The sequence below is a fragment of the Porites lutea genome, chromosome 13, assembly GCF_958299795.1.
Source record: "Porites lutea chromosome 13, jaPorLute2.1, whole genome shotgun sequence".
NCBI lineage: Eukaryota > Metazoa > Cnidaria > Anthozoa > Scleractinia > Poritidae > Porites > Porites lutea.
The window spans coordinates 7440396-7465312 of record NC_133213.1 but is presented as its reverse complement, the minus strand read 5'-3'; the positions used below and the strand labels follow the sequence as shown (position 1 = coordinate 7465312).

General features: G+C 37.6%; 2 protein-coding genes across 2 annotated transcripts; one reads left to right on the top strand and one right to left on the bottom strand.

Annotated features, from left to right (window-relative positions):
• Window positions 1–317: 317 nt before the first annotated feature.
• LOC140923091 (heat shock 70 kDa protein 12A-like) lies at window positions 318–8031 on the bottom strand. Its single transcript, XM_073373155.1, has 6 exons — window positions 7481–8031; window positions 6022–6338; window positions 5385–5609; window positions 4857–5034; window positions 3299–3824; window positions 318–1581 (listed from the first exon to the last, which is right to left on the bottom strand). Exons 1-6 carry the CDS (start codon window positions 7491–7493, stop codon window positions 1056–1058), a joined length of 1785 nt encoding a protein of 594 aa, XP_073229256.1. The 5' UTR covers window positions 7494–8031; the 3' UTR covers window positions 318–1055.
• A 9212-nt stretch (window positions 8032–17243) lies between these two features.
• On the top strand, window positions 17244–21153 carry LOC140922309 (uncharacterized). Its single transcript, XM_073372305.1, has 5 exons — window positions 17244–17318; window positions 18151–18285; window positions 18887–18988; window positions 19382–19613; window positions 20981–21153. The coding sequence occupies exons 1-5, from the start codon at window positions 17244–17246 to the stop codon at window positions 21151–21153; spliced, it is 717 nt and encodes a 238-aa protein (XP_073228406.1).
• Window positions 21154–24917: the final 3764 nt, after the last annotated feature.

The following is a 24917-nucleotide window of genomic DNA, read 5'->3' as shown; positions in this document are numbered from 1 at the left end:
TTTTTTTTTTGTTTTGTTTTGTTTTTTTAATATAGGCGTTCCACTCTTCAAGCTTCTTCAGGAATTAAAATAGAGTCCAGCAATATTTACCATTCGCGGGTATAGATCGCGAGGAACAGGCGTTCAAAAGAGCTTGAAGCTCATCAACGTTGGTAACGAAAGCCGTGATGCTCAAAAGGGTTTTCTTAAAAGAGCCGAACTCGAACAAAAGTTTTTCCTAACAAACTGAACTTGCAATAACAAAATGCTGAACGGAGAGTTCGCCTTTATTTTGAACACATAATAGATTATACATGAACCAATCAGGTCGGTATAGAGAGGCTAATTCTGGTCAAGTTTATTGTTTCTATTGTATAAGAGGTATTAGATATGGAGGAAGGCACTTATTAGTATGGACGACCCCACTTATTACGTATTCAGGAACCCACTTTTTTTCTTGGTTTTAATAATGGGTGACGTCATGAACTTGACCCTTTTGCATATTAATAAGGGGAAGACATACGGAAGGCAGGGGAAGGTATCAATGAGGCTTATCTTACAACATAGTACACTACTCGTGTGAGAAAAACTTTTAGCTTGCATTTCTTCTGATGTTACCCCATAAAAATGTTTCTCTCTTATGTCTTTCTTCCACACAGAATACAAAAAGCAAAATTAATTCCATTGAGAACATCATTTGTTCTGCATTGGGAAAACAAATTATACAAGCCGAAAAAGTATATCGCGCATAAAACTTACGGCTAAACTAACAATTACTTATTTATGTAGAAAACAAAACTTTGACAGGATAAAATAAAATTGTGCTCACCACCACCAAATAAAAACAAGTTACAACACAAAAGTAAAATTTCACTTCAATTTTGTGAATACTAAAACGTTGTAAACAGGTTACAACAAAAAAACTTCAACTTCACTTCAATTATGTGAATACTAAAACGTTGTAAACTCTGCACTGTCTACATAAGCTGTTAAAATCTAAGGAACAGATGGTGATGTTGCTTAGCTCAGCCGGTTTCATGCTATTTCAGCAAACGAGTTCCAATTGATCACGTTTGCTAAAGCTTGCACAAAAAATCCAAATAGGCAGTTGCAGTGTTACCACTTGTAAGATCAGTTGCTGTTACTTTGATTTCTGTGCCTCCGAAATAGACGCAAACATCAATACTTCGGTTAGTGCCCTTTGAGATATCAGGAGATTCGACAACAACTTTTCCTATCGACGGCCCCACTGCATCATCAGTGATGTATTTTGCTTTTGGGTCGGTAGAGGTGAAAAACGTGAACTCGACGCTTGTTTGACTTCCTCTCAAGGGTTGATAATTTGGAAATCTTTTTATCTCTCCTATTTTCACCATTTCATTTTCTTCAGCGAGAATAACAAAACAATCTTTACACCAAGCGACATCTTCTACAACGTGTCTCTTCTCCATGGGATGACGTTTGGGATCAAAGCGGTCGTTGATTTCAAAACCGTAAGTTGTGGACATGATTCTAGAATCAATTGCGTGCGGCTTTTGACCAAACATCACTGCCCCTTGCATTACTGCAATACTTGCGTCCACAGGAACTAAAATCTTATATCTAGTGGAAGTAATGAGAATGTAAAAAGATTTGTTACTTATCAACATGACGATAAGAAAACAAATTGCTTATGCTAGCGTAATACCGATTTTTTTTTTTAAAAAATCTTACAAGTTTATATTTTACAACCAGCCGTTAAGGATAAAAATGGAAGATTCTAGTAACGCTGGTCTTTATCAACAAGCTTGATGATGCTGTTTATCTCGGAAGTTTTTAGAATAACCGTTCGATTAAAAGCCAATGATGGCCATGGTTGAGTTTGTGGCGCTTGAGATCTAGAAATGTCGCTTACCATGCAGTCGAAGTGGCTTAAATGGTCCAAATGAAAACCATTAGTATTACTCACTAAAAATGTTTATCCGTTACCCCGACAAGCTAATTTAAAACCTGAGCTAGCGTCGACCAAATTTGGAAGATGCTTGGCGATATCAGAACAATTGATGTCAACTGTACATACGAACAGAAAAACGGACGACAGAAGGAGCGGGAATTCAGCTGTTTTGGCATATCAATAAATAACACTCAAAGGATGACAAACGTTATTTGAGATATGTCTGCGAAAATAAACATCCCTTTTCAACATGAAACTGCTAAACGGTTATGGAGGGAACTTTACATAGGTCGCGGTAAGCAGTCATGCTTCAAAACTTAATCATATTCAGACCGGGCTCAAAACCGCTCATGATAAGGCCTCCGGAAATAACACAGAATAATGGACTCATCATTTGAAACATTTATTAGGCATAACTTGATTGACACAACGACGTAATTTGACGGGATTATGAACTGGATGTTGAATTTATTGGCACAATCCAAATTCCATCAATTTTTGTCTCAAAAAGTGAAAAAACGTACACTAGGTAATTAGGTGCCTGAAAATATAAAAAAAATTGGCAAACACATTTTAATAACCTTTACAAATAGCAGTGATGAATTGATTACCTCATTTATTATTACTAAACAAGGATCTGGAACCATTCTTAAACCCGTATAAATCGAGGTATTCGTGATCGTCGAGATGATTAAACTCTCAATGAAGACAAATAGCAGTGATGAATTGATTATCTCATTTATTATAACTAAACAATGATCTGGAACCATTTTAAAACCCGTATAAATCGAGGTAGTCGTGATAGAAAAATATACTGTGTATAAATGAGCTTTAAAGAATACAGCTTTAGGTGACCAAAAAATCCCAAATCGTTCACTAAAAAGCCTGGATTACACTAACCGTTGTAATAAAATGGATAAATTATTGTTTAATAAAGTGTAATGTTATAATTTACCAAATAACAATTAAATAAAACATTTAAAACTCGGTTGCCATGGCAACGACAATGGCGATCGTCGACTTTAAAATGTTTACATATATTATTTTTTTAGGAATAGTCGTTATGTTTGGTTAACTTTTATCAAGGGGGCTCCAAGAGCTCCCACCGGTCTGAATAGGGTTATTTTGAAGGAATAATAAAGCAATTGATAGATGTATATGGAATAAATCAAGAATAAGAATTGCGGAAAACGAAATCAAATGAAGAATGATCGTGAGAGTTCTGAACGCAATTTTTGCAATTGGGTAAGAAGCCTGAAAAGAATTCAGCTTCCCACTTTTTGTTACCCATGGCGCTCTGCGACGCATGGCCGGAATTATGACGGTGAAATTTCTTAGTTTGGTCTGGAAACTCTACTTAAATAAGTAAGCTTTACGGTACGCTACCTGCTGCTAAATTGCTTCTTGATGGCATCCTGGAGAAGAGCAGACTGGGCGAAGCCTCCAACCAAAAAGAAAAACTGCAAATCCTTAAGGCAGCGATTCTCCAGGAGGTTGGTCAGGTGCTTTACAATTCCACCCAGAACTGGCTTAAACAACTTCTTCATCGCTGGGGCTTCTAAACAGAGATATTCATTCCTGAGGAACTGGACTCCTTCTATTGTACCCGCAGGTCCTCGATATTCCGATATTAATGCTGTAAAAGAACGGGGAAGTCGAAGTCTTGTCGTTCCACCATCGAAAGCTCGTCGCCCTCGCTTCTTCATTTCAAAGTCGTTCATTACAACAAGCCATTCTCCTGGATATTTTGTAGAGAATGTTTCCACCACTGTAGTTCCAAAGAATCGCTTAAGAAGAGAAACAAACTCCTCGTCAACTTTTGTTCCACCATAAGGACCCCCGGTTACCTGGAATATTTCTTTTACATTGCCATTTGACAAGATTTCATGAGCTGTCACGTCCAAAGTCCCACCTTTGTAAGGAAAAGAAAAAGAAAACACTGTATATGACATCAAAAATACCCACTCATTTTTGTGCATAAACGAATAACCTTCCAAATAAATGCCAGGAAAAGGTACAAAATTTACTGACGCCACCTATTTTGTGGTTAAATGTCACAGACATCTCAGCTTTTGATCAAACAAGCCTAATTTGCAGCGTTGAATGAACGCGCCACAGCACTCTGCTCCTCCTCGTACGCTCATGCAGTATTACAATTTCAATTCAATTTTACAAGAAGGTAAGTGCGTTGTTTGTAATCACACTTATTATTACACTATTATTACACTGTTATCATCATTCGTTCAAAATATTTCCCAATTCTGATTGGCTAAAAGCACACGCATAATTCACCATAACCAGTTACTGATGACCAAATTTGGAAGAATTTTGAGTTTAACGAGGAAATGACGTCAAAAATGCAGCCTTCTACGGGTTAATGCACTGTTAACCGAGAAGACCTGGGGACGAGGTTGAGTTGTGAAAACTAAAATGGCGGACACTTCACTCGTTTCAAGAGTAAGAACTATAGCTGGAACTAGGCGAAATAATGGCTACAAACATAGCAAAAACCACAAGAAGACAATTCGAGGGCGACATCTGCTATTTGGAGAATATTTGCGGAGCTGGACAAACCTTAACGTACACTATCGAAGATAAAGTCAACATCCATGCATGTTTTAGCCATGTTTTTAAACTGGGAATTATTTTGAATTGAGCAGATCTCGGAGGCCTCCTCGGTCTGCTTAACTCCTCATATCCTATTCAGCCTCATTCATTAATTGCTAATTATTACTGACTACTTACATATTTGACTTAAATAAAGACTGAGATAGTAAATAGGAGGTCGATCTGCGAAATCTGACATTTAAGATAGACAGTTTTATGCAACAAAAGAAGGTAAAATATAAATAGCACAACAGCTACCGAGATGATTAAACTCTCAATGCAGACAAGATGAATTAAAGTGGTTAACTTAGGGTTCTATTAAGATCAGTTAGATTACCTCCAATATCAACCACCAAATATTTTACCGCTGGTCGTGCAAACACATCAGATATATCAGCATCGCCCCTTTCACTTGTGAAGTCCTTCATCTTTTTGTCTCTACAATGAATTGACGCAGCTTCTGGTTCTAAGGCAATAAGTAGCTGTTCCGGGTTCTCAGCAGAAGCGATTCCAGCCTTGAAGTAAAGATAGAATGGTATCACACACAGCTGAGTTATTATAGTTTACTAAGGATAACACAATCGCTTATTCAGGAGTTATTATAGTTTACTGAGGATAGCACAAGCGCTCATTTAGTTGACATTTTTTTGCGCAGGATTGCTATCTAGCTCACGCAGGCTTCGATATTACTGTGTTTCACTCTTTACATATAACATGAAGCGACTGAAAAGGCAAACAAACGAAACAATGAAACAAAGCAAACAACAACATTAATTTTGTAAAGACTGGTTAAATTATTAAACTTCATTCTTTTTACATTCTGCACTTAGCAAAAAATAAGAAAAATTATCTCGGTATTATTCACCATATAGGCAGCTTCTCTCATAAACTGCTTAGCAGCAGGTTTCCAAATTGCAGGTACCGTTAAGACCCACTGTATGTCCATAGCATTGTACGCATCGTCTCCAGTCACTTCCCGGATTATTTCAATGGCTTTATCTTTGAGGAATCTTATTGAATGCGAAAACACATTGAGAGCTTCCAATTTTTTTCCATTACTTGCCATCAGCTTAGTGTTACGGTCCAAAATCTACAAGACAATGCACAAGACAATTATGACAATGCCTGGCTTATCTCACAATCTAGACTTCGACAGGAATGCGAACATATTCGCGTAAAATCTCCAAACGTTCCACTTAAATTTCACCTTTTCTCTTCCGCAGAGGCTTCCAGTGGGTATTGCAATAAAATGCAAATATATAAAAAAATAAAAATAGCAAGCGTCTTGGTGAAACACAAAGCAAGCCTCTGTGGACGAGAGAGTCCTTGTTTTTTCAGTAATAATGGCTACAAATGCAGTCATCCTTTGCGTAAAGTGGTTTGTTGTGAATGTTACTTAATCTCTTGAAATGCAGGAATATAATGGTTCTTTTTTTCTTGTTTTTCTGGCTAAGTATTAAGACTGATAAAGCAGAGGTAAAATGTTTTTCATATGATTTCACCTCAGATTTGTGAAGTGCCATTTTAAACCGTTTGAAGTACATGTACTCTTGATCTTCCCCACAGAAAAAGTTGGCGTATTTCTCATCTGCTTCAAATCCAAATGAATCAAATTGACCGTCGGGACGAAGAAGCAAAGACGTCGGTGTTTTCAGAGTGGAAAGACCTTGCTCATTTCCCCATTCCTTGTTCATATGGATACCTCCTTCTCCTTCCTTTTGGTTGAAGGCAAAAGCGAAACCGCTGTACGTGGTTCCAAAATCAATGGCAACTACAGCAATGTAGCTTGAATTATTAGAAATCATCAATCCTTCAAATGCTAAAGTATGCAACGAAAAAAAAAACAGCCATTTATAGGGCGAAGTTATCCACATTATCCTGTTAATACAGAAATTGTTCCCACTGATACCCTTCGTAAAAGCTGTGTCGTGTTCCGCCTCTTATATATAATTATATCATTTCAAAGTTAATGGTTTTAAACAGTGCTTATCCCTTATCACTGCACTTGGGTGCTTCACCCTATACTCAACGCTCTTTCTTGCAAAAGTTATGGCTTTCCCTGATTTTCATGTTTTTCTCAAAAAATGTGTTCAATAAATGGTTCTCTACCAGGGATATTTTTATGCAATAACTATGCGGTGTCAAACCGATTTGCGGTGCCTTGGGGTCGTTGCAATTGGTTGTTACGTCCGGGTGGCAATGAAACTGGCATGATATAAAGCTGGCGATTTCAGATAGCAGCCGATTTGCAAGAATATCCTCGGATCAAAGGGAGTTCTCTTGTTATTAATAAATAATACAGTGAGCATATTCCACCTCCATTTTCACGGAATTCCAAGAATTACTCGGAATGTTTAGTTCACAATAAATTTATCCAAAAAAGAAAGCCTCCATAGACATTTTTTTTCGTAAACTCCTGCGGTAAAGCATGGTTAAAATATGAAGAAGATTATGAAGAAAAAGGAAACACGCACACTCACACAATTATAATGAAAATACTATTCTGAGATTCATTCTCGAACTTACGGTTTTTTCCTGTGTTTTCAAGGTAGAAAGAACTTAGTATGAATGAGATATTGACATTATTTCATCGGACTCAAATGTTAATTCCTCAAAATTCAAAATGTAGTTTTAGAAATAGGCAATTTAGGGACGTTTGAGTCTTTCCTACTTCAACTTCCAATCATCTGAAATCAAACATCACTAAACCATTGGAAGTTGCAATTCAGCAATCAAGTTGAGTGAAACGAAATAAGAGGTTGAACGCGCTTTTCGGTTTTCTCAAGAAATTCAATGCTAACAGTACAAATACCCGGGATCGACCCTAGTGTATCACTTGGCATTCGAACGTAAACACAGGTATCTAAGTCATTTTTTATTTTATCTAAAACGCCATTAAAACCCCTAGTAGTTTATGACTGACTAGAACTTGCCGGGAAGGAGAAGTTTTGACTCTATTACCTTCGTGATCCATTGCTTTTCCCTTGAAATTTCCGGCGTAAGATCAATCTTCAAAAGTATGATTTGAACACATCCAAAGTCTCGATCGATTGCGGCCAATTCCAAGAATATCCTTATGGCCTAAGGGAATTTCCCCTAAATGTTGAAGAGAGCATTGTTTTACTTCCGTTTCGATTTCTCGGAAAGTGCTAAGGATTCATTCCAAAAAAGGCTTCGGCCTTTGACAAGGTCAAGCAGGTTTCATAAACATGTGTTAAGCATGGTTCAAATGTTTACTGAAGAAGGAAGAAAAAATAAATATGCGTCTTTATATAACCGTAGCACCTTTGTGGTTGCTTCCATCCATTCTTTGGTGTTCGACACAACTTCCGAGTCTGCCTATGTTACCAAGAATATTGAGTCCCATTGTCCCATTGTGTTGGTGATGTCTCCAGTCGAACAACTATGATCATGATCCATTTATGTCCTGCGCAGCCGCTTTTTGTGTCGTCACGCAATGCTCTTCCCTCGTTCTTGATTTGTTGTCATCAGCAATTAATAAACAGCAGGCGTTCTTTAGCCAATAGCGCTTTCTCCTGTTACTAAAAATAGGTTTTGTTACCTTAGACCCCCCGCGTGACTCAGACAAACTTTGCATTCTACACCAAGGCTTTGTATGGGAAGGATACGTTTCCGACATGAAAATTGTTCATAAAATTCGCAGTGAGCGTTTTTAAAACGTTTTTTGAACGTAATTCCAATATATAAAAGGCACTACTGCTATTGGGAGCAAAACCTGGTCCAGTAACTCAAATAAATGGTTAAAATCAGAAAACAAAGCGACTCGATCAGAGAAGGCTACTGAAATCGGATCCCTAGCTCTGTGTCTTAGGCAGAAAGCACCGCTATGCACTGAAACATGACATACACATTATTGGCAGTGTAATACTCCAAAACCGAAATTGCTAAAGAGAAAATCGAGTTTGGATGTTCTTCTCGCAAGCCTGTGACAGAATAGTATCTAAGGTGAAAAGCACACCAATATTAGCACAAACGGGAAATTGTATAACTTTGTTCTGTGTCTTCTGTTGTTGCGCGGCAGGTAGACCATATGAATCCAGGACGGACACTTTAGTACTTTATATCCTGTAGTACCAAGTAGCGTAACATAAGCACTCGAAAAAACAATTGAGCAACCTTTGCCTATAAATTAACCAAATGCACCGTTTCACACACAGCTATGAAGCCCTGCTCTCCACACATTTTAACATAATTTTACCCACAGCATTAAGACGCCGCATGGGAAATAAAACCACTCATCTGTACAGTTTTTTTTAAGGTTTAACGCTGTCTTGGCACGCGTTGATTATTTTCGGGATATTTATTATCGAAACCAAGATGAATTTTGTTTCCTTTAACGATAAACATCTTCAAAGATGACGAAAATTTGTTGCCGAACCTGACTTTCCCATACCAAACTCTTACACTGGTCAGGTTTAATGTCTGAGTCACAGCAGGAAACAGAATATTGTGACGTCATTAGTAGAATGCACTATTGCAAAGGTAGCATTCTCGCGGAAACAGGGGAAAAGAGAAAGCAACATCAATGAGCCTAAGTGCCTGCAACAAGTCATTTGGCAACCCAAAAACGCTCATCGGACAAAATAATTTTCCCAAGTTCTCTTACTGATGATATCATCTACACTCTTGTAAGTCCGTCTATTTTTGCCTCAACCCTGTTCCCGAGGCTTCAGTTAACAATAAATTAACTCGTTTAATTAAAATCCGCATTTAGTTAATTTAAATAATATTTCACGGTCTTGCGCCCTTCTAGAACAAACGGTTCCGTTTCCAAGAAAGGAAAAAAAACTCCAGCGCTCCTGTCAACGAATAGCCGTTTGCGGTTGAGTAACATGTGGCAATCATCGATCGATATTCTTATTTACTTAGAATTTTGAAACAAAGACATCGACGAGTATACACCTTATTTACGAGAGACTTTTTTTCATCAAGAGAGTATTCCTATTTTGGTGTCACGCACTGTGAAAACTAGAAAGTTCAAATTGCTGTGTTTCAAAATGAAACATGCTACGGGAATGGAAACTTGTGCAAATATTTATTTTTTGTTTATCTTTAACCAAGTGTAAATAAGAATTCGTAAAGCCTCACTACTTTGACTTTATAATTTGGTGACGTCACTGTGAAAACCATCTATATCTCTCTAATTTCTCATGAAAGAAAAAAAGGTTCGTATTTTCTGCCATCACTATCATAATTATTACTAATAACTGTTACTACTATTATTATCATTATTGCTATTATTATTAAGATTATTATTACAGTGAAACCTGTATAAAGCGGAAACCCTCGGGGAAAGCTGTAATGTCCGCTTAATACAGGGTGTTCGCCTAATATAGGGTTCAATAGATAACGACATATGAGGTGTCAAATGCCATTCAAATGAACAGTGGAAACGTTTAGAAAACTCCCAGAGACTATGACGATATACGTTTGCATGAATTTCTTTATCTAAGTGGACCAATTGATCATAGTACTTTAAACATAGATTGCAACTCAAATTTGAAGAAATCAGATGAGTGAAAAAACTGGGTCTATACAAACAAAACGAAATAGAAAACAATACTGTACTGGGAAACTAATCAAATAAGTTCGTCAAGTCACGTTTTTTAATGAAAAAATCGAAAAATTTGTGGGTGACAATTCGAGGCAGTCTTTAGCATTTCCGGTGTCTGGCATGTTGGCTGGTGGAATTTAATTACAAGTGTCCGTTTAATAGAGGTTGGCAACAATAGAAATGACCATTTTTAGGTACTTTTTAGGTGTCCGCGTCCCCTTAATAGAGGTGTCCGCTTAATAAAGGTTTCATTCAAAGTAAATAAGGGAAATAGATTTGGGCACTTCGGCTACTGTCCGCTTAATACAGGTTTCACTGTATTATCATTATCATCATCATAACTATAAAGAAATTCTCAAATCTGATTGGCCATCAGCAGCCCTGATTTCAGCATTAGTAGGACAGTGTAAGAGGATCTAAAAGAAGAGTACGCGCCACTCCGTGTGCGCTCTGACATGTTCTCTTGGACGATCTTATATAAAACATATATATTACAAATCTGGTTATAGTTATGACTAATTGGAAACAAAACTTCGCGTCGTCCAATTAGGTGTGTAATTCTAATTAAACAAATCGGACTCCTTTTGTTATTCACTCGTATTAGAACTGACCGAATTATACTCCACTCAGTTCTATTACCATTTTATATATTAACTGTTTTCTTAATTTCTATTACGACTTTACAAGCCGATTAAACAAGCACTAAGCCTTTTAGCAACCACGAGGACGTTGAGAACAAAACAATCAGAAAAAGTAATTTGTTTTATAATTAGAAGAAACAAAATGGTGTGTTTGCTGAGGAGCAATCAAGTCAAATTGCTTAGAAGTGCCCAATATTGCAGCTTAAAATGATGATTAGGCTTAATAAGCACAAGAAATACATACTTTAACTTTACCTCTCATTTCAGTTACAGCAATCTTGTTATCAGTATCCGTTTCTGAATCTCACTGGCTTAAAATTGCTGCATAATTCTTCATAACCAGATAGTTTGACTAAGTTTGGGAGATGTTTGCCGATGTCAATGCAATTGTCGTCAATTGTACTGATTTCGACAAAAAGGTACAACAGAAGGCACGGTAGCTCAGCTGTTTTTGGCTGAGGAGGAAACTTTGAGGAATATTTCACACGTCAAGCGAAGAAGAAATACCCAAACATGTACCAAAAAGACAAGGCAAGAGAAGCAAAGATACCCTCGGTGAATGTAAGTTTAACTGATCCGTCGTCAATCACCTGGTTTAGGGTGGGGTTTACGCAAATCAGAACGCAACGCGCTCGCACAGCTTCACCCGCTTGTGGTTCTTTTAAGAGGCCTATGCGAGGCAGTGGAAAACAGAACTAAATATAACACGTGAATAGCGAAGAAAATTGCACTGAGGAATGGTATTTTGGTCGAAGGAGGGATGAAGGGTAACAGACATTACTTTATTTGTGAAAGTGGGAGAGATATCTGTTAGAAATATCAGAATAATGATCAAAGCGTCAAAACAAACCAGCTGATTGAGCAAATAGCAGAGTATCGCCTGGGGCATGAGAAAAGTTGCCAGTGAGTAAAAATACAATGTTTTATTTTAGTTTTGGCCTAGTGCCTCAACTCGAACACAAGACCGATTTGCAAGAAGGCGAATTCACATTCCAAGGGACGTTTTGCCCCCGTCGCCGTCCTAGTCGCGTAAGCTCTTTACATATCAATTTATATGTCGCTCCATGTAAGGAAATCTTGATTCTGGAATCCGGGAAATTTATGCTTGTGGAATCCGGAATCCCGGAAAAACTGGCATCTGGAATCCGGAATCTTAGGCTATAGAATCCAGACTACAGCTCTGGAATCCCACAAACGATTGGAATCCAGAGTCCTAGTTCCACTGAAAGAGATAGGAATCCAGGACCTGGAATCCGAAATCCGTGACGTGGAATCCAGAATCCACGAATGTCTTGGATTTCCTTCTACGGGGCGATGTATGACTTCACTGTTTTTCGCTGCATTTCGGGGATTATTACCCTGTTTAAAACACCAAGAAACTCTCCAATTCCTCTCAAGGCAAATTCCTTTGAGTTTGATGCGTACAGTGCCTCACCCCAAAGACAATGCCAAATGGCATGATACTCAGATGAATCAGTACATCTTTAAAAGTTCTAGGTATCCTTCCACGCTCATTCGAGTTCCTGGAGCTGTGCTTGTGGGGCTGACGCTTACTCGGCTGTGTGCAGGAGTTATAACTGTACCTATTAAACTTGAACCTACGATAAACCAGGTTGACAGTTAGCAAAATAGATTTTAAGACGAGTTTAGGTCACTTTTTAAATACAGTAAACATATTTTTATATATTTTTAATATTTAAAAGATTTCTCGCGCGCTAATTGGTAGAGAGGTCTAGTCAATGAAGCCTGTGCCAAGTTTAAGATAATAGGGACGTCATGCAGTTCTCTCACTCTCTGCACATTACTATCTTTCACCCCATGAGATTTTGCTCCTATGGCGAACGAAGCGTTTCCCGGCCAAAGAGAGCTGGTTCGTTCCCGTCTAAGAATCTAAAGGTCTCATTATCAGAACGACCAGGACAACAACAGCAGCATAGAGATCCAGAAAGGGGGGTTTCTCGGTGTCAGCGGCTAAAAATAGGAAGAAAAATCACAATAAAACAACCGAAACAAGTGATTAAAATGCGTACCCACCCCTCCCCTGGACGTCTTTGCGTTGACATTAAATTTTAAATTAAAACTAGGAGGTTTCATGTCACAGTCGTGCAAAACGGCTAAGACATGTACAAAAAACCGTGATGCACGTGTAAAGTTGTTGTTTTGCTAATCTAAATAGTCTCGGTGCCGTCGCTTGCTTTTTTCAGTTCTAAAGTACAAGAGGGGGGATGGATGTTAACCCCCTAAGGTTATTCTGAGTTTTTCCTAGAGGATAAAACATCAGCACCTAATGTTTTTAGTAAGTGTTCCTTTATCCCTCGCACGCATTTTGAGACAAGTTCAGTGATGGTCAGTTTCTATGGTTACGAGGTTTGACGTCATGAGTGGCAGATGGACAGCCTTTTTAAGTGAAAATGCATGTTTTTTCAACTTTGTTCAACAATAAAAGTAAATCTTGTGGCTTAAATCATGCAAAGTGCTTATTTACATATCAACCCAAAAAAATTGCCATTCAGTCGCGGTTTTACCCTGATTTCTAATTCTTGGTAACGTCTAAGATTGCGGCAAAGACGGCGACCATTGTTGGTGACGTCGTAGGCCTCCAGCAGAGCCACTACCCCTAAAATATACCATATCTCGAGAGAAGATCAAAGGATTTCCACATCGGGTAGAATTCCCAGTCCATTGAGGTCAACGAAAAATTTCCCGTCCGGGTGGGGGTTAGTATTTTGCCGTTTTTAGCCGTGACACTTCTAAATGAAGCATACATGAGGTAAAAACAAGAAAACGGTCAAAGAGTACTGGAAACAACTTCGAAAAATGAAAAAAAGATGGCGGCCCAAACGTGGAGAATTTGGCTTTCAAAGACGTTTTCTGGAAATTTTCTTCGCGCTGGCTAACTCGAAGGAAAATAAAAGAACTGGTGGTTTTAAAGGCAGACGAGATGTCACGATATCAGGTGGACTGGTACTGTTCCCGATTCCTGCAAACTTTGGTTATAATCTTTCCGCGAAAGTCTACGCAGATGAAAATCCGTGCAAAAATGGCGATTTTCTGGTTGGTTTTTAGCGCGAAAAACCCAGTGAAATCCGATAAGGCATTAATCGAAGGTAACATCTTGAATTTGATGTTTTTTCATATTAATATTCCGGTGATACCCATTGAGATTTGCTTACCAGTAACTCACGATCAGAGACAAAAAACTGTCAAAGTCGATTCAGTGTTATTATTCCACCATATTTTAAAGACCAAATCGTGCCTCGAATGTGGCTGTAGGCTGTTAAATTCCCGGATGTGAACAGGCATTCTACCCGACGAGTGAAGGCAAAATTGTTTCGAAATACTGCAACATATCAAAAACTCTGGGGAGGGATTAAGAATCACGTGAACGGAAATTAGGCCCTCGTCGCAAGCCCAGCTCTTTAAAAAAATTGTAAATTAAAGCGAAAAATATCATATATTTTGGTATAGCCTAATTGCTTTTAAACGCTACAATCACTTCCCTGTTCTAAAACGCAGAGCTTTTAGCGAGGATTTCAGCAATCTATATTGCATGTTTGCCTCAGTTTAGTAAGTAAAAATAATGTCAAATTATCCGACTTTAATCGCTACTTTTTTTTTTCAATGTTGGATAGTGAACTGTAAGGGGGACGTAAAAATGAAATAACTTATATTTTACTTATCTGGCAAAAAAATAAATCATAAACGTGGCGTGGACTTAAAAAAAGTGGGGGTGAATAAAACATTACTATAGCAAGCAAATTTTAACATCTAAGTGAAAATAAAATTTATCCATCCAAGCGTTTATAAGGACAAAAGAATGAGTGCCGAAATAACTGTTTTCATCGGCTGTGCTCAAATGTTTTCTTCTAGAATGAATTCTCGCGTGCAGTAGTGGACAACTCCTTTATGAGAAGCAATTCTTGAGAAAGGGTCGCTTAAGTCGTTCATTTGTTTTAGTTATCATTTGATGTTTTATTTTTTCCTTAAGAAATAATATATTGTCCCTGATCAACAAAACTGAACCTCCAAACTATTATTTGCCAAATCAAAGCTCTAGCAAAGCAAATGGACATTTCATGGCACACAATGGCCTAATCTTATCATCGACGAATCCTGCCTTGTGCTGAATTCATGGAGGATTATTTAAAATATAACCGCGAATGAAACTCTTTCATATAGTTTCCTCTATCTTTTTCAACACGATGCTTACGTCCTGAAATCTCAGCTTTAAAATTGTATAATTTATTCTTAGGGCGAGGAAGAAGAAATCTGATTAAGTTTCTGTTTGGTTTGTATCTGAAACGGAAACAGTTATGTGATAATAATATAAAACTTGTGTTTGCTAAGCAAATATACCCGAAGTGTAATTCTTCTTCAACTTCCTTATCTAAGAGCAAGCGTGGGAATAAACTCTAGGCAATCACGCAGCTCTCAGTAAATTCGTCTTTATTACATTTGTTTTTATAGGAGAAAGAGTAGATATATTGCTCAACCATTTAGTTCACCAATTTTGTTAAAGAAAAGGCACACTACATTAAAATGTTTTTTTAAATACTTCTTATGAATGATTGCAGGAAAAAATGGAAATTCTCATTAGAAATAATATTCAATTCGTCTAAGTTAAATGCAAATTAATAAGTTTGCGCTGGCTTCAATTTCATCTGAAGTTATTCCTCCATGGACTCTTTTGTTAACGGAAATTTCATTCCCAAAGGTGTCTAATTGCGCCTGAAAAAGTGTTTGCTGTCTCAGTAAGTTCCAAACTAAACGTAAATTCCGTGAAGATTTCGAGTATAGGGAGGAGGAAACCGGCACATTTCATTGTCTTTCAAAGAGTACTCACTAGGTAAGTCTGGCCACTAACTGCGCTTAAAAATCTTGTAATTGTTAGCATTAAGACAGCAGCTAGTTGGGCGTTATAACAATGATCGATAATAGGAATGAAGGGGTTTATTAAAAATAAAAAAAAAAGTTGAAATGCAGTAAAAACCCGCGACTTAAGAACCTCGATTTTTCCAATTTAACCTAAACAGGTTGTTATATCAATGGTAGTTTACACAAGTTTAGCCTGTTTAGGTTCTTAAATAGGTTCTTGTTTTCTAAAGAAAAAAAAACAATATTCCTCAAAATAGAAAATCTGCATATGATGAGGAATCTATGTCTCCAAAGAGGATTCTGAATGTTGACTTATCTTATTTGCCCAAGTGTACACAATGTTTTCACAGGTTTTAGAAAATAAGAACCTGTTTTAAATTTTAGCCTTAACAGGTCCTTGTATATAGGGGGTCTTACTGTCAAATTTTAACCTAACAGGTTCTTAAAATATAGGTTCTGTTGCGGGGTTTTAATGACTGTTTCTACTAAAATCATATTGATAGTTAATCGATATTGACGCGAACTGGCCCCTTTGTGTTTTAATGATGGGGTTTTTGTCAGGATCACGTCACAAATGAAGAACTATCCGCTCATTTAAGCTCTAGCAAGATCAGTGAGGGAGCCTTGAGAATAGTTGTAAATGCTATTTACTCTTAGCTTTGATTAAAATTAAAGTGGTTAGCAAATAATTGCCTCAATTGGCAGAATTTCAGTCATCCCGGGTACAAAAAGTAAAGGTATCAAAAGCATGGAAAGGAAAAACATTAAATCAAGATTGTTAAAATGCAAAATGTCATCGCAAATAATATGAAAGGCACATTGATTCAATGTGATCTCGAGAGTCAGTAACATTTTAATTTTTTTTTTTTTTTTTTGTCTCCTAAATATTCTCACTTTTGTGTATGAATAGCAATTCAGTTACTGGCCACAAAAGAACTTGGAATAAAAGTTTTAAACAAAATTGAGAGTATCAAAGAAAACAGTCAAGACAAATTAATGCAAAATCTTCGGTGATGATATAGTGATACCCCTTAGAATCTCGTTTCGCGTAAGAGTCAGAATTCGGGCACAACTCGACACCAACATAAGAAGCATTTCACAAGAATGAATAATACCGTCTGGTTATCCCCCGTTTACTTCAATCCTCAAATTGTGCAAGAAATCAATTTCATTATTTGTACAAATTTCTGCTCAAAGTTGACGTGCTGAAATAGGCTAGTGCCAGAGTTCTGATTTAGTGTTATACGGAAGTCAGCTTTCGTCAGGGTACTCTTTCTCCAGTTTTTAAGATAAAGACGAAGCTCCTATCAACATTTTTATAGAAGTTTAAGACTCTTACATGTAATTTAATATCTCAGAAAACGACGCCCGCCCGCTATTTTTAATAATATTTTTATATTTTTATAATAATGGCTTCCGCTGTTACAAATACAAAATAATACTTGTTGAGCTGAAACATACGAAATATGCTGACACCAGGAAGTAGAAGCAGTGTCCGAAAAATTTTCAAGTTTTGTCAACACAATGGCCAGGCTTGCATAAAAGAAGCTGCTTTGTACACTAGCTGCATCATTCGACTGAGGATCTCTTGAGGAATCCAAATTAGAAAGAGCTTCGACGTTTTATTATCACGATGGCCCCTTTGATGCTGTTACTTTTGCTGGTCGCCCCTTTGATTCTTACCTCTAACGCTGAAAGTGGACAAAAGGTAATTCAGTTTAAAATATTGAATTTTCACCAAGACAGTTTTAGCTTAACTTTTCCCCAGTTGAATGTGGTGGCGTTGATTTTCTCGCCTGGATATTTTATCCTACGGCGTATTAGGGCTTTCGACACTTAGGCTCCGTTCACACAGCAATTCGACCGGTTAAAAAATTCGAGCGTCATTTAGGTGTTCCGTTAAACACGGAACTAAGCTGATCGTACGAAAATTTCGATGCCTAGCCGTTCAAAGCTTTGAACTCCAAATCGAGGACAAATTCTAGTCTTAGCTGGAGAGGTCGAAAATTTGATTGGCGCGGTGTGAACACCATGGCCGTTGAAATTTTTGTACGGAAAAGGCGTGGCTGCATGGATGGCGATGCGTGGTAACTCAGCTGGTAGACGCCATTTTGGATTTGCTAAAGTAGCAAAAATGATGGTAAAACACTCGTAAAAATTAGAATTCGACCCGGTTCGTCAGTTAATTCCGTGTGAACGGAGAGAAAATTTTAAAGGGTTCCATGTGAACAAAGTGTCCGGTAAGGTTTTTTTTGCCGGTCATAAAATTGTCTGATGCCGTGTGAACGTTAAAGAACAAGTTTTTGACAGCCACACATTATTATGCCTCGGGCTCATTGAACAGCAAATAAAGGGCTAAGAATCTCATTCTCTAGTCTAACTTTCAGTGCCTCAAGTAAAGAGACCCGTATTTATATTTCGAAAATAGAATAAGGTGCCACTTACATATACATAGCGAAGTTACTCATTTGTTTATCACCAGTTATTAAATACATTATTAAAAATGGGTACCATTTCTTATTTTACATGTGTTTTCGCAGGCCTATACATTCAAAGTTTCCAAAGATATGTACGAAAGGATCAGAATTGATGCTAACAAGAAATCAGAGACTTTCTCTTTGCGTCAAGCTTCGTCGGGCAAGAATGAAGGAGACTATGTCTACGACTTCAACAAGGTCAGTAACTAACTTAACATAATAGGTCAAACCAGTCAAACTAATCTAAATCTGGAGTCTTTTTTTTCTATTTATATTCAAAACTTGAGATTTTTTTTGGTACGATCTAGTCAAATCTTAGTTTTCTGACTTCCAGTCACGGTCTTTATAACTTTAAGATAATGCTAAATGATCACCGTGCAGTTTCGCGAAGACGTCTCTGAAATGGCCACAAAACCCCATTTTTTTTTTTTGTTTCCGACAGAACATAAAGCTCACTTAGCTAGCACCTTAGTTTTGCACGCTAAAGAAAACACTGTCGGTTCAGAAATCATTGCAAGACCATTTCTCGATAAGCTTTCAGACCGCTCCATTAATGTTTACGAAAAGGACCAAAATTAATGCTTAGATTCCGTTAAAGGACGAGATATAGTTGACCACATAACTAAACAACTGAAGAAAAACAAGAAGCCTAATAGACTGTCATTTTTGCTTAGTTGGTTTGTTTCAAAATGGTATAGGGTAAATTTGATAAAATTTCTTATTACACAATCGCATTTATTTTTCACTAATCTTTTGTGTCTATTGATCCCTGCTTTGTATTTGCTTGACTGTACTGCAGAACTTGACGATGATTCGATTGCCAGAAGAAAACGCCTGCTTTTTAAGATACTCCATCGGAAACGTTCCTCGACCTGCTGACTTGCTGAAACAGCTTCAGTTGGTACGTGTCTGATTATCTAAAACAAATTACGTTAAAACTAGCGTCAGGCTAATTTTGAACGTAAGAGTTTTTAACTTACGTTTAATGGATACATGTCGCAATTAATATTAAATGGTAATAGGATACTTAATAGAGTAGTTTTTAATAACCACTGCATGACGTCTCTTTAACCATCCAGTTACACTTTCTGTCTTTTTAGTATACTAAAATCAGGGTTACCATTAACTAACTACACTGGAGAAATTTGTTTAAAGTATTTATTTATTTGTTTCAGCTATTCATTTATTTATTTATTTATTCTAAATTGTACCTGGAATTTTGCTGATCCTTGCAACCTATTGGTAATTCCCCCCGAAATTATTTATTTTTCACCCTGGTTTACATCACTCATAGGTGCATAAGAGTACAGATTCTAAAGTGACCATTACGTCTGTGGAGAATTTCAAGGCTGTTGGCAGGCTGAGTGACCGTTCGGACTTGAGTGACGAGATGAAGGATCTATGTACAAAGTTGCCAATTTACCGAATGCGGAAGTTGGGTGAGAAACAGAATGACGCTGATCAAATGGATGACCGTGTGCAACAGTCCGATGAACTAGATGATGCAAAAAGGGTGGATATAATAGGTAATAAAGTGATTAAATGGAAATCATGTTCGCGAAGAAGCTATAACAATATGATTAGATCAACTAAGAGGTAACGTTTGTAGGCCCTGCAAATGTACAACCAAGGATGAACCAAAGGCATCTTCTCTGTCGTTGAAGACCCCTTATACCAAAAACCCTGTTTAATTTAAACCAGATTTATCAAAATAAGAAACATGAATAAATTTTCCTTCTAAGCTTTGTGTTTTCAATTCCAAACAATGGCGCCGTCCAAACCAATTCGGAAAGGCCAAAACTACTAATATTTGCGTCCACGCGAATTCGCTGTGTGGTTCAGTTTCCGGTTTGGATTCACCCATCCTTAAGATAACGTTACATTTACATTTGCTAACTACTATTTTTTTCCCACTCTTCCTCGATGGCCAGGCCTGCCTTTATGTTTAAACTTATTAGGCAAGGCTGATCGGACAGTCATGGATAGACATAAATTAATTTGCCCAATATTTCCTCGGTTAGGCAAAAATAACCTTGATTGAATTCGAACATATCCGGTTTCAATCGTCTAATATATAAATCTGATTAAGTAATGATCCAGGTAAGAAGGGAAGCAATTTGTTTTGTTGTGGCGCAATACGCTTTCCTCACATAGAAATGTTTTCATTTTTACGCAGAGAATGCATAAATCTACAAAAAGGTAGTTTACGAAAGAAACTGTATTTGAAATCCATTTTTAAAGGGTGTATTTTTGTGTTAAAACATTTCGACCAATCACAAGAGTTGCAAACAATGGCCAAGAAATGTTCACAATTTTACACGATCCGCACATACGATTTCTATGTTGCTTGGACTCAGACGAGATTTTGTTATAAGGAAGTTGGATAGAAAAAAAAGGAATAATAGACATGCTACTTTGCGAAGATTTCGTAAAATTTGATGTTTAAGCCAATCAGAACCATAGTACAGACAATAGTAAAATTAGCACCTTTTTGCATACCGACGTGTTCACTGCGTTTTGGTCCTTTCCTTCTTATCTAGACCATTACTTAAAAAAGAGAGTGATTTTTAAAAGATGCGGTTTAGACAAGGTTATTCACTGGTTTCGTTTGGCCGACTTGTATAAAAAAAAATAATAAATAAAATAATTGGTGTTTTCAAAAGTCGTATCAACACTGTGTACCAGGGTATGAATTACTTCAATGTTAATAGTTTTGGTTGCCCCTTTATCTATGAGTAAACTTTGTAATAACCATACTTACTGTAAAAGAACCACGCATCTCACTAGAGATGAAAATTGACACGTCCAAAGTCTAAAAAGTACTACCCTACTTCAAAGCTGTTTGCCAGGTTCGCATTTAAAAAACCTAAAAACCCACCTTTTGTACCTATAGGCCGGAACTTAGAGAAAACAAAGAAATGGGTGTGTAAACAAGTTTGCAAATACGTGCCCACATGCATCAGTGTCCCAAGTGTTAGCTGCAGTTGGAGAGGCTGTAAAACGTCTTGGAACCGAAAATGCTGGAACGTATGCCAGAAAACCTGCCACTGGGTTTTGTCTGGCTAAAGGATAAAGCATGCTTTTACACAATCATTCTCAACAAGTGGCCGCTTAGGGTGAAACGTAAATAATTATATTAATTAAGGTTTTCGAAATTTATACCTCGTGGACGTAGACAGTTAGGTTAAGTTATTTGCTTTGGCAAATATTATCAAGAAGATCTTCTGACTTACGGTACTCGGACACGACTTTCAAGATGTAAGAGGTTTTACGGGGTTTTAAATAATAGCACTATGATTTAAGGGGACTTTTCAAATAAAAATAAAGGCAAATGCCACTTCATGCATGCATAAAGGCCTCAGTGTGTTTTTAAGACGTGTTAAAGAGGGACGTGCCAAGGGTATTTATTGCCTGACGCCCCTTTCATTGATGTGAAACTGGATAATGTATGACCGTAAGGTAGGGGTTATTCCTTTTCCTCATGAACTAGTCTCTACAGCTGGGTACAAATTAAAAATTACTGTTCATACGAAAGTAGACTTTCAAAAAACTCCTTTGTGCTATTTGGCATTGCCCACCGCCCTTGGGATCGACTGGCACTGATCACGTGCAGTAGCATTTTCATCTGTAGTGGTAGTCTCTAGTCGTCGCATCTTAACCCTATTCAAGCCGGAACTGTTGTTGGCTTCCTGCAACCGGGGTGAGGGAGGGGGCCCTTCCTCTATAACTTCAAAACCGCTCATAATACGGCCACCAAAATCACGCAGAACAAGTGCCCAGAACATCGTTTCTTGGTTCCAGACCTCGTGTCTTCCCTCCCCCGGGGTGATCGTTTTTCTTCATGCACAGACGACCGAAAACCGAAATTATAACTGGACTTGCCCCATGGGCAGTAATAATGTAATCATTGGCAACATCTAGGCATAACTTGATTGACACCATGACGTAATGTGACGTCAAAATGACGTCATATTGTTGAATTTATTGGTAAAATCCAAATTCCTCTTAAAGTAGCAATAAAGCGAAAAGACATTTACAGCAAGGAGCCCAAAAAGTCTCAGCTCTTTTAATCAACTCACATTTTTTCATGCAGACATTAATCAATCAGAAGTCGAGGGCAGTTTCCAGCTGGCTTCTGATTGGATTAAATCTGTACGAAAGAATGTGAATAAATCAAAAGCGGTCACACTTTTGGGCTCCTTGCTGTAAAAACTGAGGTGTCTCAAGAAGTTAACAGAGACATTCATGATCTTTAAAACTAGCGTGGATATCATGAAAACGTTATCAGTTATGTAAATAAGAAACTGAAACCATCTGCCATCTTGGATCTGCCATTTTGATTTACTTTTAAGTAAAAAATGTATTCCATTCTTACATTTTACTTAAAAACGTATAAATCGAGGTAATCGTGATAGAAAATTTCATTTCCGTATAAAAGGATGCTGAGGAAGCAAAAAACCATAAATAGGAAGTTATGAAATTTCGAGAGAAATGAACACTTAACCTAGCATCTGGCATTTGTTTATTTTATGTACCAATCAATTCCAAAACCGCCAATCCCCCCCGGGCTTACCCCGGGTATTTGACTGGAGTTTTGCTCCTAATAGTTTGGAATTTGACCCAAATGGGGCCCACCCGGTCGGGCATTTGACTTTTGTATCAAAATACTGGTCAGCTTTCAGCATGTGCACCGCGTTCACAGGTCATTGCTCCTATATTCACTGTTCTGTTGGAGCATACTTAATTTAGAACCTTTGTGGTATTTCTGGAATGAACAATTTTACTGAAATGAGCAAACCTGCGTTAGACAGCTTTTCTAAACTTGAGATATTTCGGTTGTGTTTAGTACATAATGATACGGGATAACCCATTTCTTTTCTGCGCACTCCCCGCCCCCTCCCCCGCTATGGAAGGCATGATTCCTCAAGGCCCTCATCTCTAAAATTGTGATTCCTACAGGTCCCCTGTCTCATGATTCCGACAGATCTTGATCTAGATCTCTAATTCCCACAGACCTTGTAGTAAAAAGTTTCGATAACCAATTGTGGGTAAAATACTAATTCCGAAACCCTTCATTTTAGTAAAAATGTAAGGTTCCGACAGGGTCCTTCTGAACATTATTAAATTATGCCTTTATAGGGTTGGGATAAAAAACGAAATTTCCCTACTTTCATTTGAATAAGCGGTTGGACGCATGGGGAAATTTTTGAATAGCCTCTGGTGGGTGGGGGATTTGACACTTATTGAAGCGCTAGCAGGTGGGTTTTTCGACCATCTAAACTGCCAACATACCAGGAAGCTCGACCAAAATTTTTCAAAAAAGTCAAATGCCTGGGGGTCTACCCCGGGGCGGGGCAAGACATGGGCAGTTTTGGAATTGACTGATAAATTGAATTCATTTTTTGTTCTCAAATTAGATACCAAAAAGCCTGATGTATTACATTAACAGTTATCGTAAATTTGATAGAATAATAATTAAGTGTAACATAATTCAGTACGTTGAAAAAGAAAACCAAAAAGTTTTATTGGATAAATTCAAATTTTAAAAAACATAGCTGTCAAAACTCGGTTGCCATGGTAACGTCAATATTGGCGTACACGTCACGACGACTCTAAAATGTTCTCAGAACAACGGTACAAAACTTTAACGCATTATAACACGACGGAACAGATATTGAAAGATAAAAAAAAAAGATTTAAATGTCTAAATTTCGGTCCTGTTTATCAACCAACCGAAAACAACCTGGGTATGAATCAGTTGGACACTTCTTATCTGCCCATTTAAAGAAAAACAAGGTATGTTAAGGCAAGTTAAGGTGTGGCCCGTCCTCTGATAACAACTCTTGAATGCAGAGGTCCATGCCACTCATGATCAATGCGTAATAAAACCGACCGTTTCTTTCTTGCCGGATCTCTAATGTAGAGATGCCGATGCCAGACGTCACTTAAAGTGGGAATTAAAACAAAACTGAATGCAAGGCTAGCAATACGACAAAAGGCTAATTTATTTTATATGATCCTAGACCCCCCGCGAAGACAACTACTTTTGCTAGTAAAAGCGATGTTCCTTGATTTTAGACACCACTAAAAAGTCGGCAGAAATATTTTGTCGCCCTTAAACCTTCTGAGAGTTACTAACAGCGGTCGCTTGTTCGATGACGTCATAATTATAGAAAAAGTGACATCTGACACGGGCCAATGACTTTTTATTGTGGAAGCAAAACAAGCATGCCGTATACAGCCTAAGGTTGCTTTGGTAATTGGTCATCCGGGCATATGGAACAATACAATGATTTACATGAGTGAACAACAAACAATAGTTTCCCAATGCCCAAAGCAACCTTTATTGAATCAGCTATATAAGGTATTGATGCATAGAAACAATCCGTATCCTGAATGGAGAAAAATCTTATTTCATTAAAGAGTTATTAAATAAACTATAAATTAAAAGGTCACGTGAGCTGTTTTTGAAAATTACTCTTTAAGCAGTAAGCCATTCAGGACAGATTCCTAAAGGGGATAGCCATTGAAATATGTTGGTGTTTTAACAATTACTTGTTATATGTCTTTTCACTTTTCTCTTCGCGTAAGAAAACTGTTATAAAAGGCCACGTGATGCAAAAATTCAAAACCTGAAGTAAACCATAATTTAAGGACATTAAGTTTTATGTTATGACCATGTTTGATGCTGTTGAGGTATATCTTGTTAAAATTACGACTCTGGGTCATGCCTGAACATGCTTGAGGGTTGCGCAGCCGAAAGGGGAGAGGTAGAAGAAGACCATTCAAGAAAGCGTACAGTCCACTCCCGGCAACTCGAACCCTCACCA